Source organism: Diplotaxodon limnothrissa, linkage group LG12 (assembly GCF_057381915.1).
Source record: "Diplotaxodon limnothrissa isolate DT_005_m linkage group LG12, D_limnothrissa_male_GT1.1, whole genome shotgun sequence".
NCBI lineage: Eukaryota > Metazoa > Chordata > Actinopteri > Cichliformes > Cichlidae > Diplotaxodon > Diplotaxodon limnothrissa.
This window is the reverse complement of record NC_140607.1, coordinates 24,756,683-24,772,687: the sequence shown is the minus strand read 5'-3', so window position 1 is coordinate 24,772,687 and position 16,005 is coordinate 24,756,683. Positions and strand designations below refer to the sequence as shown.

At 38.1% G+C, this 16,005-nt stretch overlaps 1 protein-coding gene across 1 annotated transcript in view; it reads right to left on the bottom strand.

Moving 5' to 3' along the window:
- grid2 (glutamate receptor, ionotropic, delta 2) overlaps nt 1–16,005 on the bottom strand; it is a 543,519-nt gene that overhangs the window by 145,014 nt on the left and 382,500 nt on the right. The window contains exons 6-7 of the mRNA XM_085368399.1: nt 13,078–13,251; nt 5,427–5,588 (exon numbers count right to left, since the gene is read on the bottom strand). Of these exons, the coding sequence (XP_085224525.1) occupies nt 5,427–5,588; nt 13,078–13,251 (336 nt within the window). The remainder of the gene's footprint in view (nt 1–5,426; nt 5,589–13,077; nt 13,252–16,005) is intronic.

The window sequence follows — 16,005 nt, the reverse complement described above, 5'->3', positions numbered from 1 at the left end:
AATCAACAAAACTTGGTTTTTTTTAATATCTTGCTGCATTTTGTATAAGTTCATACTCAAGTTTAAAACAACAACTACACTAAAGCTAATCTGTTATACCTGTATGCAAAAAAAAAATGTTTCATAGTTCAGCAATACTGATCAATCTAATAAACTTAAACCTACACCATCCTCCCTATTCTGGTATTTTAAAGAGTACTTAGCGTAAATATTAAGCAACCTAACTAATAGGGTTCCAACTCCCAGCAACAAAAATAAATAAATAAAAAATGGGGAACCACCCCTCACGCTCCACCTCATGATGCTTAATCGACGTAATCAACCTTAATTTGATGCAGTGTGAAAAAAAATGCACAGAAATCAATTATTTTTCAAGAAATATTAAATAGATTCAACATCTTTCTTCAACAAAATTGCAGACTGCACAGATGGTACCTTCCCAAAGGAAAAAGTACTATAGCTTACTAGGGTATATATATTAGACTTAATAGTTACTATATACAGTAATTGACTTCTATTCATTTTACATCAAATTAAAACTTTGGGTGTCAGATAATTATTTATTAAAAGCTAGACATTTTAAATGAGAATAAGAAAGAAAAGTATGTCTTTGTGCCCCCTTTTCCCTGTTAATGCCCTGTCGGCCCCCCTGGCTAAACTTTGCTAGATCCGCCCCTGCACAGTTACCAGCGTCAGCTACGTAGAAAAAGATCCTGGTGTAGAAAGTAATATTAAATAAATTCTAACAACAGCTTATCAAGCTTAAACGTGCTGCTGTTGTTCAGCCGCTGGTTTCCTCTTTCTGGTGCAAAGTGGGCCAAAAACAAACAAAAGAGACGGACTCCCGACAGAAAAGCCGATCAGCTGATCATTAAGCAGTTTCATGATTGAAGTAGCAGCAGGAGAGGCAGTCGCTTGTTAAGCTTAACGCAGGAATGCTTTACATTCAGAGATGGACTTACACACTTGCTTTACTTCTCTCGGGGATAACTTTGTCGGAGATGAAATGCCGGATTGCTAGCGAAGCTCCAAATGCTATCCAGACCACCGACAGGTCCTACATGCCACAGCCGCTCTATCACGTGATGCATACTGCTCCGACGTGCTAACGTTCTGAGGTGAGTTACGGCGTGTTGCAAGTTTTGTGAGGTGCTTTCGTGATATTTAATGGATTGGATTACATTTTTTATTTTTCTCCGATATCCGATCCAGTAATTTAGGTCAGTATCGGACCGATACCGATACGTAATATCGGATCGGTCCATCTCTATTATTATTATTATTATTATTATTATCATTATTATTATTATTATTATTATTATTATCCCAGCTACTATAGGACAAGATGCAGAATACACCCTGGACAGGTCAACAATTCAGTCAACCTGTCTTAAACTTGTGATAGACACAGGACTAAGTCAGAGAGACAGATGAAGATTCACACTTACATTCACACCTATGAGCAATTTAGAATCACCAATTAACAGTAAGTGCAAACATGCAACCCACACAAACATGGGAAGAACATGCAAACCCTACAGAGAAAGGCCCCAGGCCAGATGATGGCGTCTAACTCAGGACCTTCATGCTGTGAGGCAACAGTGCTACTATTATTATTATTGCTGTTATCATTATTATTACTATGATTAATATTATCCTGGGTTTGAATACACCATCTGGCAGGGGACATGTAAACTCTGTGAAGTTTGTTCTCCCTGTGTTTGTAGGGGTTGTGTGGTTTCTCGCCAAGTACTTTCTGGCTGGCTGGATGGATGGATGATTATTTAAACGAAGATTTATTTTCTTCAAACTGGCATATACACACATATGTGCATACTGCAGGAGAGTGATGAAATAGATGGATTGTTTAAAAAAAAATAACAGAAATATTTTCCTGGCTGTCCTTGGGATAGTAAAATTTTGAATAAAATTCCAATATTAATCACAGATTATAGTGTTGGTATTACAACATAAATCAATATAAACAGGCTAATAAAATATCCAAGCATTAGTCAGATACTAGAAGTAGTGACTGCAATGTAAAAACATCAAATTAAATCTGAAATTAATTGGAAAACTGAAGATGAAATAAGAAAATGAGAAAACTCATCAGTACTTTGTTATTGCTACAGAAGAATATTTATTTTACATTTACAATTTTTTTTCCTGGGGACCCTGTGACACCCCATTGAAGAGCCGTAGGCTGTGGATCTCTTAAGATCTCACTGTTGGGTTTATAAGGCCATGTTACTCCTAAATTTCTATCTTGTTCAAAGTGAAAATATAAAACAAAGTTCTAAGCTAATCGAACTTAGTGTTCTCCTTTTTAAAAAGAATCGATAAGAGAATCGATAAAGAATCGAATCGTTAAACAGAATCGAAAATGGAATCGGAATCGTGAAAATCTTATCAATACACATCCCTACTTTTGAGCATTGTTACAAGTGCTCCTCGGCATTTTCACACTGATTTGGCCTTTTCTAAAGTGTCTCAAAGCCAGGAATTGTGCTCATTAATAACAAATAAACAAATAAATAAATGTATCTGGCAAAGACAGTGACACCGCAAATACTGAAATATTATGAAATAACGCAGAGATTTCAAATGTGAGAAGGAAATGCAGGCAGCACTGATAGTAAAAAGCATTGAGATGCCAGGGGGGTGTGGAGTTGCAGTGGACACAGCTCATTGGCAACCCTTGGGATCCATGTCCAAAACATTATTCTTAGCACAGCATCCGAATGTATAAATTGCAGATGCCTACAGTGTGGGATACTTCATGCTGATCTAGTGTGTCTGGTACCTCATAATTTCTAAATGTTAAAAAACTGATGGTCTAAATCCAAAAGCACTTCAGGACATGAGTAAATGCCAATGTTTTGATGAAGACAAAACAGTCAAGAATTTACAGTCTGGGCTGTCCATGCTTCAACACACACTAGGGCTACTGAAAAAATCTCCAGTGACTGTCACAGCCTGCGTGAGAGATGGGGGATCGTGTGATGGACACAGATTAAAAAGAAATTGATATTCAGCATGCAGAAACTGTGCTCCTCTTTTCTCCTGTAGGAGTTGAACACAGGGTTCACAGGGTGTATCACACAATAGATTTGGTCTAAACATTTTTGATGACCCTCTTCTGCACAATGAAATTGATCAAGCATTCAACTCAGGAGCAGAATTTGGAGGGTTTTATACTCATAGCCATTGGGAAATGAATGCTAATGAAATATGGATAATGTCAGAAAACAGCAAACACTTTTTTAGCTTGTTAAACAAATGGTTAGGCTCTGTTTTTTATATACATAATGACAGTGTAATATGCCTTTTTTATATTCTGGTGAAGGTATTGCAATAAAAAACTGTGGTGCCTTACTGCTCTTTTTATGTTTTAAGAGAGCAAGTCTATTATTGAGTGCTGTGCACTAATTTGTATTTCGTCTTAGCACCTAGTGATATGCTACTTTTATAGCATGTGAATCTGAATCTGTTTCATTTCTGCATTCGAATCAGTCTGTAAGGTTTTATATGTATGTCTGTATGGTTTTAAAGTTGCACATTTGGGTGCAATGGTGTTGGATTTGAAAACCCATCAGTTGTAAATACAAAAGCTGTTTATTAACCTCAGCATGTGACTCATCTTAAACTGGATTGGTTCGTTTTTTTGTTGAACTGCGTCCTGACTTACTCTGAATTAATGCAAACACAGTTAAAGACAAACTCTGTGTTCAAGCTGGCTATAAGTTTAGGAGCCTAGATCTATTCTGCTCTTCACTGACTGCACAACTATCTGAACTAACATGCCACAGATTTCAATCAATCAAGGCTTTATTCGCCACGTGCAGGTTGCCCTGAAGTGAAATAGGACCCCCATCCCCCCCGGACCTTACACACACAACACAGACATCACATGGGGATACAGGTCGGAGATCGGTAGCGTTACAGAAAAAAACCACTGAAATATACACTACAATGGGAAAGTACAAGAGGAAAAAAAGAGACCTCTACTCATGCTGGGCTCCTGGGAGGACAGCATGAGAATAGGAAACAAAAAAACTTCTCTGCACAAAAAAACACATAAATGTCCACAGTACAACATTATGGAACACGTGACAAGCCACAGGGTCGGGTGGGGGGTGAGGAGTAATCCGAAGCAAACACAGCAGCCATCCTGCCCAGCGCTACCATTCCAGCGCGGGCTCAGGAGGGAACAAGCATCGAAGGCGTTTGGAAAGGGAGGGGGAATTAGTGTGTGCATATCAGTGTATACGTATGTGTGTGCGTGTCCAGAGTTCAGCTGAGACAGTGTCCTTCGCCCTGGTATGCTAAGTAAACAGTTTTCCAGCCAACCCAGGTGGCCTTGCATGGAATGGGAAGGAACAGACTAAACACAGTCATTATCAGGGTGTTTTTGTTCGGCTCCAACCTTGCGACCACAGCTTGCGCCGAAAGGGTATCCGCATGAAGTGATGGTGCTTTTTACTTTAGTGCAAACAGCTCATATGAATGATTTTAATATTGGAAAGAAAATACAATGTTTTATGGAAACTGAATTGGATGTTGCAACACGTAGGCTTATTCTGTGATAGAACAGGTGTTCTATGGCGAGGTCTGTCTGCCATTCATATAACAGTATACGGCTCTCACCGTGGTTTGCTAGAGTTCTAAAGGGTTATGAATGCTTTTTGACACCTTTCAGACTGATACACTGATAATCTAAGTGGATACACCTTGAGGTGACTTTTGTTGTGATTTGGCGCTATATAAATAAAATTGAATTGAATTGAATTGGATTGATACAAACATTGGACAGCTGGCTGTATTTGTGAAGTAGTTAGCAGTAAACAAATCTCTGGATCTTATTAAACTGGGATCAGATTTAATAGGATATAGTTGTTTTCTTGACTAAAAGCCACAGGAAGCTGTAGGTACTGACTCCATATTAATGTCTTAAATGTATCGTACCTCACGCACCATTAATCTCAAATTAGCATACTAATTATTAGCCATTCTGGTTGTTTCAACCTGTCAGGAAGCTATTGTTTATTTTCACCAATAATCACCATCTTCACTGTCTCTGCTTGCACTCCTGTGACACATGCACTGCATTACTGCGTGAACTTCTCATTAATGGTAATTGATGTGTTTAAGACATTGCGAAATGAAGTGAACAGAATAAGTTGCAAGTAGGCTCCCTAAAAAAGGTTCACAAGTCTTTAACCACATATGAAAAGTTCTTACTGTATGAACTGAGGATGCTTGCTTGCAGAACAACAACCAGCTTACCTCTGTGCCTACATCTGTGTATACTCAGGTAGACTCACCAGAGCAGCCAAGTACACATTATGCTTGCACACTTGGTGAAGCACCTTCCTGTAAGCCTTGAGAGGAAAAAACACAGTGTGAATTTCTTCACCATTTTATACCTTTTTGACAGTATCCAGCATACTCTTGCCTCCCTGCCATGGTTTGGAGTTCTTCCTGATGCAGCTCAGACTGGCCATGCTGTGCCATTTCCTGTCCTCCAACTTTCTGTGGAAGGTATTGGCCAGCAGTAAGACTGTATCATAGATGTAGCGGTTGGTGATCTACAGAAAGAAACATAAAAAGGAAGATAAAACAAGGCAATGCAACTTGAATTGTGTGAGAAAATAAAGACAAACTTGTAATCAGTAATAAGTTTCACAAAACAAACAGTCCAAGCCTTTCCAGGTTAAAATGCTATTAAAATTAAACAATTTATTTCCGGACAAATTCAGCAGCTTCTTGATCAAAAAAGAAAAATATTACCTTGTCTCCTTAAAATCAACAGTATACAGCCTGACTACGCAGCCAACATTGTTTTTGGGTACTTCTTATAAGTAAGAACAAAAAAAAAGCTTTCAAGATTAAATTAATTAATGTACTGAAAGGTCATTGACACCAAAACAAAAACAAGTAGGAGACAGGAGGAGTCCACTCATTCTGTGATTGATCATTGTGTAATGTACAGTACCAAGCCTCTTGTCTCTGTGTAAATGGGAATGGGGTAAAATAAATGAACTACAATGAATCCACGCCTACACACAAAAAAGCAAGCAAGCAGTGTGGATCCACTCACATTAATGGACAAATGAATACAATCACACAACACAAGCAGAAGCCTTGATCTCTCTAATATTGCATTTTGTACACCAAAAAGAGGCTTTGAACACAATATTTTTTTAAATATATTATACTACACAGTGTTTAAATCTTCTTCAACTTTTTGCCCAGTACTTCCATTGCTGTGAAAAAGTATTTGCCAACATCCTGATTTCTTAGTTTTTTTAAATATTTGTCACACTTAAACGTTTCAGATCACCAAGCTGATTTTAATATTAGACAAAGATAGCCCGAGGAAATACATAATGCCCATAGCTCTGAATGAACTTTATCATGAAAAAATCCTGTACTAGTTTTAGGCAAAATACAACTGGACAAAAACTTTCCAAAAAGTTCAACTTTTGTCTCATTAGTCCACAGAATATTTTTCCCAAAAGTCTTGGGGATCATCAAGATATTTTTTGGGAAATGTGAAACGAACCCTGGTATTGTTTATGGCCACCAGTAAATTTCTCATTGGAACTCTCCCATGGATGCCAGCTTTGCCCAGTCTCTTTCTGACTGCTGAATCATGAACTTTGACTTTACTGAGACAAGTGGGGCCTGCAGTTTTTTAAATGTTGTTCTGGGTTCTTTTGTGACCTCTTGGAGGAGTTGCCGATGAGGTCTTGGAGTAATGCTGATAGACCGGTCACCAATGTTCCCTCTAAGCAGCGCACGTGCGCAATTGCTATTCGTCCAAAAAAGTACCATGTCGACCAATCAAAAAATGATATGGCAACGTGGCATCTAGTTGTTAAGAAACGGGGGGAAGTTTTGAGATGTGAGAGATTTTCGACGTTTAGCACAAATCTTGTGTAGTTAGAGTGTAGTATAGTGTTGTTGTGTGTGTGTCAGAACAATGAGGCGACTGCTGAATGTTACAGGTGTTACAGGAGTGATATATCTCCTGTTGTCAGGCCTGCAGGTATCAGGCTGTTGTTCTCCTTTATCTCATAGTGGACAGAAATTATTTTTTGGAGTGGCACAAATAATTTGTGTGGCATCAGATTTGATGCAGAACAGCTGATTGTTCTGTAAATAGTTTGAAATGTTTATTTAAAAATGCCTTGGCTGCATTTAAAAAATAGCTGCAAAAAACCTTGTTGTTTGCCAAACTGAGTTACTTTTTTGAAGAAGTAACTATATAATTAATTGCCCAGCATTGGTCATTATATACTATATTTTGCAGACAGAGAGTTACAGACTCTCTCCCAGACCACAGACTCATAATACAAGTCAGAGCTCTTTTTAAAAAAGAAAGAAAGTTGTGTTTTCAAAATTGGAGTTCAAGTTATTTTTACTTCCAATAGTGTTAACATACTGCACAGGTCAATGACTAGATTTTTTTTACATTTTCATTGTAAGTGGGCTAAAGCAGTTAATTAAAAGTACATAAATGCTGTAATTTGATTATTTTAATAAACCATGTAACTTGGATGGATTCGATGCTGGAGTGACCACAGTGCACACGTCTGATGTCGCTCACAGTGGTCCAAGGGACCGCTCAGGGAGTTTGTGTGTTCGCTCAGACACGTGAAAAATTAGAGGGAACATTGCCGGTCACTCCTGGGAAGTTTTCTCTATTTGTGGATAATGGCTCTCAGTGTGGTTTGCTAGTGTTCCAAAGGCTTACAAATACTTTTGTAACCCCTTTCAGGCTGATAGATGTCGCCTAGAAAAATGTGATTACATTTTTAATTCGTGATTTAAAAGGGGGGTCTAATTACTTTTATCACACAAGACCAGGAAAGTTTGGATAGCTTTTTTCCCTTAACAAATGAAATCATCACATAAAAAAAATGTTGTATTTGCTTAGGTTATCTTTGTCTAATAATACAAATTCTTTAATTATCAGAAACATGCCAGTCAGACAAACATTAAAAAAATCAAAGACAGGGACAAATACTTTATCCCAGCACTATAATTAGCCATTTTTGCAACTCAGGTCAAAGATGTTATTCACTGAATAATCTTCAGATATTGTTAAAGTAAAAAAACAACAACCAGCAAAACATGAAAGCTATGAAAACATAGCTGTTTATATTAAATGGTAAATGGACTAGTTCTTATATAGCGCTTTTCCACTCTTCTGAGCACTCAAAGCGCTTTACACAACTTGTGCATTCACCCATTCATACTCCGATGAATGCATCGGAGAGCAATTTCGGGTTAGTATCTTGCCCAAGGATATTTGGCATGCAGACTAGGGGATGCCGGGAATCGAACCACCAACCTTCCGATCAGTAGATGACCTGCTCTACCACCTGAGCTACAGCCACCCATATTAGATGGGATATTGTAATTCAGACGCAGACATTCATGGCCAAAGCCTCACAGTATATAACAGCCAAGCTTACAGGTACACCTCATACAGAATAAAAACATTAAATCATAAAATGTAAGGGACAGAACCAGGTTTCTTGGTTTCTTAAAAAGTTGGCATGGGGGATGAAAGGATAACAAAAGATAATGTCTTTCTTACTGCTTATCAAATTGTTTACTGACAGTCAGGACAAAAGGACATGCCAAATTTTCCTCACATCTAACTTCCTTCAAAGTATCTTAGCTTTCACAGCATTGTTTTATGTCTTCCACGTGGTGATTTTCTTTATCGTTCTTTTTCTTTTAAAATTAAAGGGAAACTCTACTGCTCCGTGGGGAGCTTGGTTTCGGCTCTCCGAGCAAGCTTTGTATGAGAGTGTGTGTGCTTGTGTGGTCAGCCTGAGTTGATGTGCTTCATTGCAGTGTGAAATTGGGCTTCTGGGCCACTCTCTGACCGCTGAGCTGATCTGCTTCCTCAATCTCAAGCTCGCTCTCTCCCACTCGCTCTTTCTTATGTCCTCCTCATCCTCATCATTGTTTTGTTTTTCATTCAGCCATCCATCAGTCTGCATATGGAAATGAACATGCATGCAGCAAGTGCATGACTTTTGAGATCACTCTTTTCGCTAGACACCCAAAAACACATTGCCCTTGACTTAAACGACTTGCATGTTGACACCTATATTACATAAACACATGCATTTCTTTATCTTTCCTCTATGAATGTCTACAAGCAGCTAGTAGGCAAAAGTCTAGAAACAAACTCTTCCAGATATCCAAATGTTTCAATGTGATTCTAACATTCATCAAACATGTTCCTCCAGGGTCTTGCGCTTCTACATAAATCAACAGCATATTAATTTAATTTGATATTTTTGTCTTGACACATAAATTAGTCTGTGCTCCCTTTTCTCTGTTCATTTGATGGCAGCTTGATGAGTCACATAAAAATAAAAAAAATACATATATTGCGTATGTATTGCCACCCCAGGGGCCATTTACAAAAATAGTAAACAAAATGTGAAGATGGAAAAATAAACTGTCACTCTGTGTTTTCCATTGCCGTACTGTAAATGAAATGTGAGGTCTTACATAAAACTGCATAAGGATGTGGTCAAAAATTATTAATTTTACAGGTTAAAAAAAGCCTCAGTAACAATGGATGGATGACTGGACAACATCGAACCAGGAGGCCTGCTGTAATTCAAAGCATTAGGATCAAGTGACATGTTTAAATGTCATACTGAAACACCTGTTGCATGTTTAAAAGATGCAAAAACAGAGCAAGGCAGAGGAACATTTGCCCATAGTAGTTTCTGTCTCTGTTTAAATAAACCCACATTATTCAGACATAGTGTGAACCAGTATATGTAATGATACTGGAATCTACTGCATGGGTCAAAATTAAATACAGCCATCCCACATATAATTACATGCCCTCCCCCTTGTGTTTGCATCCACTTTCCTTCGTTCCTATCTGCTCCCATCTCTCTACTCCCATACCTATCTCTTCATTCTTTTCTTGGTGTGACCGGGCGAAGTAAATGATAATTGCCTTGCCCCAATTTAAAGGAGGCTAAGAAAGGATTTTTCTGTCACCCAGACCAAGGAGCTGTCTAGCATCTCCAGACCCCTTCTTCTCTTTGGGAATTTATTTTTTTCTTTTTGGGATGAAGGTCCTGGTACTCTGTTTTTCCAAGGCTTTATTTATTTAGCTTTCCTGCCTCATTAGTTTGGGAAGGGAAGTTTTGGGTCATAAGGCTCATTTCATGGATGGCCAGTCTTTTTGTCTTTTTTGCTGCTAAACACAAATTGGGGTGTGGCATCATCTTCATTGAGAGTCACAGAAAAAAAAATAGCAAGTGCACTTTAATACATTTAAGTGTGGTCCCTTAAGTTTCAAAAACTTGTTTCTGGTGACATTGTTAGGATTATTAAAATTAAGATTTTTCTCATTAGAAATGAAAGTTAATTAAAGTTGTCATTGTACTAGATTAAAGATCCTTTTACTTTTTGTACACTTTGTTCTGTTCTAGAGAGAAATTAAAGTGGAAATGAAAAAGTGACAATTTCTGAAATTTTCTGGAAACCTATTGGAAGTTCAAAATGTGAAATTTCCCTTTTATAAACATATCCGGTCTTTAGGTGATGACATGATGAATCCTGCTTCCGGGCCCAAACTACCCTGTGTTTAATAAGGCTGTTGTGTTTTTAACATGTTTTAAAGCTTTTTATCTTGTTCTATTTAATCTCAACAAGCACCTAAAAACAGTCAGTGATCACTGTCGGCCTCTCTCGGTTTTTATTCTCAATCATCCAGGAAAGTAAATCTCCAAAAGTTGATTCTGTTCATCTGGATGTAGCGTTCAGTGGAAGAAACGTTACATTATAAACAGTACATTATGCAAATGTACTGTTCATAAGATTGGGGAAACCTGCAGTCAACTGAGACTGAAGAAGTCACTTGGATGAGTGACGATACGTTTCTTCCACTGAAAACGCTACGTCCAGATGAACAGAATCAACTTTTGGATATTCAGTTTAAAGCTTAGTTTTAAAAAACCTTAGGATGTAACTACAGCCCAGCCCATGCAGCAGTATATGAATGACTAACCTCGTATTGTTGATGGATTATCGCAGTTGTTCTCCTGGCTGAAGTTTGGTCCGTTTACAGCATCCTGATTGACTGCATTTGTCCCTGACCATTGAGAATCCTCACGTTAACTTTTATCAAGTGGAAAAAAGTTAGCGTTCATCCTCCAGCTTCACTTTTTATATTATGCTAACATAGCTGTGTCGCTAGCAATCACGTAGCACATTGTTATATACTAGCCAAACTTCATTAACCCTACAAATGCCACTGCTGTTTACTTTCCTGTCTTCATTTATGTTGGAAGTGGTAGCAGAGCTGTACGTTTTAATTTGTTTCAGAAATCCCTCAGTCAGAAGATGGTATATTTATATTTAGATTGAAACTAGCGAGCTAACTCCCTGCTAACTTCTAATTTTCATAAATTTCATGAATTCTGTTTTGATGGATGTCTGGATGCTAAACTTAATTGTTATACCTGGTAGAGCAGCCACACTGATCATTTTATTACAGATGAAAGAATTTAGTCAGTGATGCTGCAGTGACTGTTTGACTTAGGGACCTGCAGCGGAGTTTGGGCCTAGACACAGCTAATTACGTCCGACTTAAAGACCAGATTCTCAGTTCATTCTTTTGTCAGATATAACTTTTAGGTTTAAGTGTAGGGTAAGTCTCTGTCAGCTTTCCATACAAGGAACTGTACAGTTTCTCCAATTCTTTATGAAAGAGCCTGTCAAGCTGCATCGATTTGAAAAGAAAGGCTGTTCAGGCGTCTCCACAGATGTTAAATGGGCTTGTAGTCTGCTAAACCATGTCTTACTAATGTATGTTTGGCTTCGTTCATCTTTTCTTCTTTTCATACAAGTTTCAGTTCCCATAGCTAATACAAATGTCCATAGCTTTTCTTTCGTCAGACCAGAGAATGTTCTTTCTCGTGCTTCCTTTAAATTATGTTTGTCAAACTCTCATCAAGCAGTCACATGCATTGTAATCAAAAGCTATTGAGTTTTACAATTCTTCTCTTTTACCATTGTGATTTTTAATCAAAATATAGAAGTATCTTTTGTTTGCCACTGAGCCATGCTTTTTTGTCTATAGAGAGTGGACATCATGGCTTGGTTTTTGTGGTCACATGTGGAAAAAAAAACAATATATGCACAGCTACTTGGTGGACTGGAGCAGGTGGATTTCTGTATACACATCAAAGGTAAAGCGATGCAAACAGGATGCAACTCAGCACAATAAGTTGGCAAGTAAAACTTCACCATGACAACGATCTGCCTTGACAGTGTCAAAACAAAAGGAAACAAAAAAAATTACATCATTAAAAGCAGAATGTGTTAGAGGTTTGCATTTAATGATACACTAGAGCTACACCAAGTGTATTTAAAGTCACTTATTCTCATTCACAATGTCATCAATGACTGGGGGCAAAGATTTCCATCGACTCGACTGTATTCCCACTGAACATCCATCTTTTCTTACCCGATTTAATTAAACTGGAAGGGGACAACTTGTCAAAGACTAAGCCACAAGCCACTCATCTCAACTCCCTACAATAGCTTGATTTTTGTTGACAGTTTTTGTGAGCAACTTTTCTGCTCGCTGTGAGTGTACGTCAGCCAATAACCGTTTCTGCACAATTTTTCAGCTAAAAATTAAAAACAAATTATTAGAATACACATATTTTTCAGTGAGTCATCTGTTACGTTATAATCAATCCTCTGTTGATTTCTTTCTGTAACATTAGGCAAGCCTACTTCTCAAATCAATCACTCTTTTCACAACTCCTTAATGGGTGTAATAACTGTTCTGAGTAATGAACCCCTGTTGATTTTGAAGTTATTTATTTCATAGCTTGAAATATAAAAGACATGTATGAAAAAAAACAAAAACAAATGCAAGTCATGCCACATATTTGAGTATTACTTAAAAAATTCACAAATAACAGAAAAGTGTTCTTGGCAGTGAGCAACAGAATTTGGACAATTAAGCTAGTATTCAACATAATACTGAAAATCAATAACTTGCTAACTCACCTCTAGCTGCTGAGCCTTTGGGTTTTTAAGGTCACAGAGGGAAGTGTTAATTCTATGGTTGTGTTTGACACAGCGCTGGGTTGTGTTCTGGGGCATTGGGAACATCTGGCGCACCAACGTCAGCCGACCGATAGACTTCATGACTAACTCCTGCAAGTCATAGTCCGAGATCTCCTGAAAAAGGGTAGAATAGAGGAATAGGTATAGGAGAGGAAAGAAGGGATGAAGTAAATGTAGGTATGAAATTAACAACTTCATTATGCAGACATAAAGCCAGCATGAACAAAATACAAAAGAACTGTAACTGCGCACACAAAATAAAAGCAAAAATAGAAAAACATGGTTGAATATTACACCTCAAAAGCCTCAGATCTAATTCCTAAACAAGTAAAAGTTAGGCTTTGTTTTAGATACCCTATGTTTCTCATTATCGCCACACCGAGCGATGAAAAGCTGTCTACATCATATGCAAAAATAGTTATTAGATATGAAAGGTACAAGTCAGCCTATGGAAAGAGGAAGAGAGAAGGGTAAAAAATATCTGCGTGTTGGCCTGACTGTGCGCATATGTTTGTTATGTGCACACATGTGCGTTTGCACGTACTCTGTATGTCCTTGCAAAACCTTGGGGGAGGAATCACTGCTAATTTTAGCCCTAGGACACACACTCTCCTCCCCCGCTCTCCATCCATGGATCTCCATCCATCCTCCATGCAGAGGGTCATGTGGTGATGAGATGAGAACTGACGTTTATCGTCCCTGGTGGAGGTAATGCTGCCATCAACTGAAACAGCTTTTACTTCCTTTGTATGTGTATGCAGTGATTGTGTTTGTGTGTGATTTCATGTGTCTTTTGTGCCCATGCCAGTCTGTGCATAAATCAGTCAGGTTTTTTTTTTTATGAGACTGTTTTTAAGCCGTACAATCATGAAAAACCCTTATGATTCCCTTGTGTATGCACCTGAGTCCGCTTGATAGGATTGAAAGGACTCAGATTATGCACATGCACAAACAATCCATCACACACACACTTTGTATTAGTGAAGGGTAATATTATAGATAACACACCTCATTGACTAATAGGAATGGATTTTAATTGAGTGTAATTAACGTCCATTAAGACCCGTGAGTCCTCATGGGATATGATCAATGGTGATTAGAGGTTGTTTTATATGGACTTTATTGGTATACCCAGTGTCATCTGCACTAATAAGGATGATGTATTGCCTTTGCAATGGCCCCTAGATCTCCACACCACCAGACACAAAAATATTCATTTGCTTCTGCTTAGAAGTTGATTTTCAAGTTTCTGCTTTTTATACTTTTACCTCTGTGGTCATATTTTACTGGAACCAGATGTAGTTCTACAGTGGATTTCAATTATTTATAAAAGTTAACAACAAAAGAATGGAATTTATACCTTGACAAATTACTCAAACAACTTAACATGTTTAACCTTGCATTAACACTCTGCGCTCTGAAGTATATACTTTCTAAACAGTCCAAATAAGGAATCCGTTTGCTGGCTTAGGGGTGAAAACGTGGCAAAAATCCCAAACAGCTGAAGACATAAAACCCTGAAGGGGACTGAATTACAAAGCCAACAAAAAAAAGAAGATCCAGAGCAGAGAGAAAATGCTGAAAATTGCTAAAAAGGCAGATTTGTGGGCCGAAAGAGAATTAAGATGCACAGCAGGCCGTCGAGGGCATGCAAAGAAAGATCGGTAGACAAAAATTATCCAGAGTGCACCACTCAAAGGATCAAATGCAAACAAATATAGATGAACCAACACACAGCAAAAACAGAGACAAAGACACACTTAATTGGGAGGTTTGAGGTTTGCCCTCTAAACAGGGATTTGTCCCTCTTCCTTTGTCATGTTCTGTTTGGCTCTTTGTCTGGATCTCCCTGGGGATAAACTAAAGTGACATCACCCAGTGTGACTTTCAGTGCTCTGAAAGTTGTTAGCCTTTTAACAGCTAAGACAAAATGAATATGACACATGGATGCACATACAGTAGACCGGCGTGAAGAAACACACATGCTCTCATCTACAACCCTAGAGTCTCGGGAAGGAGAGGGTACTGCTACACAGTTGATATTAACCTCATATAATCACTTCGCTCTTTTTCACGAGTTTCACTTTACCCCAACCTTCCCTCAGGCCACTAACCATTAACCTTTCATGGACTTCTTCAATCAAAACATTATAAGACCAACGCTAAATGCCTCTGCAACACTGAGTTAAAATAGGGGTGAGGTTCGAGTTGGATTTACAACAATGACCCTGAAACATCCATGAAATAATTACTGCTCATTATCTAATTACCAGCTCAAAATTTTAATTCTTTAATTCCCTCTTTCATGCCCATCGTCATTTTTGTCTAGTTTCAAATTACTTACTCAGTCTTTTAGTCCTAACCAACAACTGAACAAAGGTGAGATTGTTTTATCACTCATTCCTTTTAATCCTCTTAAAGATTAGCATTTAATTACAATATCATTTGGTCCTTATGTCGGTGTTGTGGGCTTAAATTCTACACACCAAGGCCAGCTACCTCAAACTAAACACACTAGGTCAGTCATGACAGCCAGAATGCCCTAAACCTAATTTCTGGAGTTCATCATGAGCTGTTTACTCTGTAAATCAAATCCGTTCAATTTATCCCCATTCTTGTCGACCATTTTACCCTTATCCAGATACTTCTTTCCCCATGGTATTTCTCCCCTTCCCTTTCATTTCTCTTGGATGACAGGAGAAAGCTACTTTTATTTATTTTTAGGGGGGTTTTCTGTTTGTCCTCCGCTACTCAACTGCTGAGCCCATCAGTGCCCATAATAATCTCCTCTGGCTTTAAGTCTTCTCACATGTTCACTTCAGGAAAGAATAAAAAAAAAAAAAGAGCATGAAGAAGAGAGAGACTAGG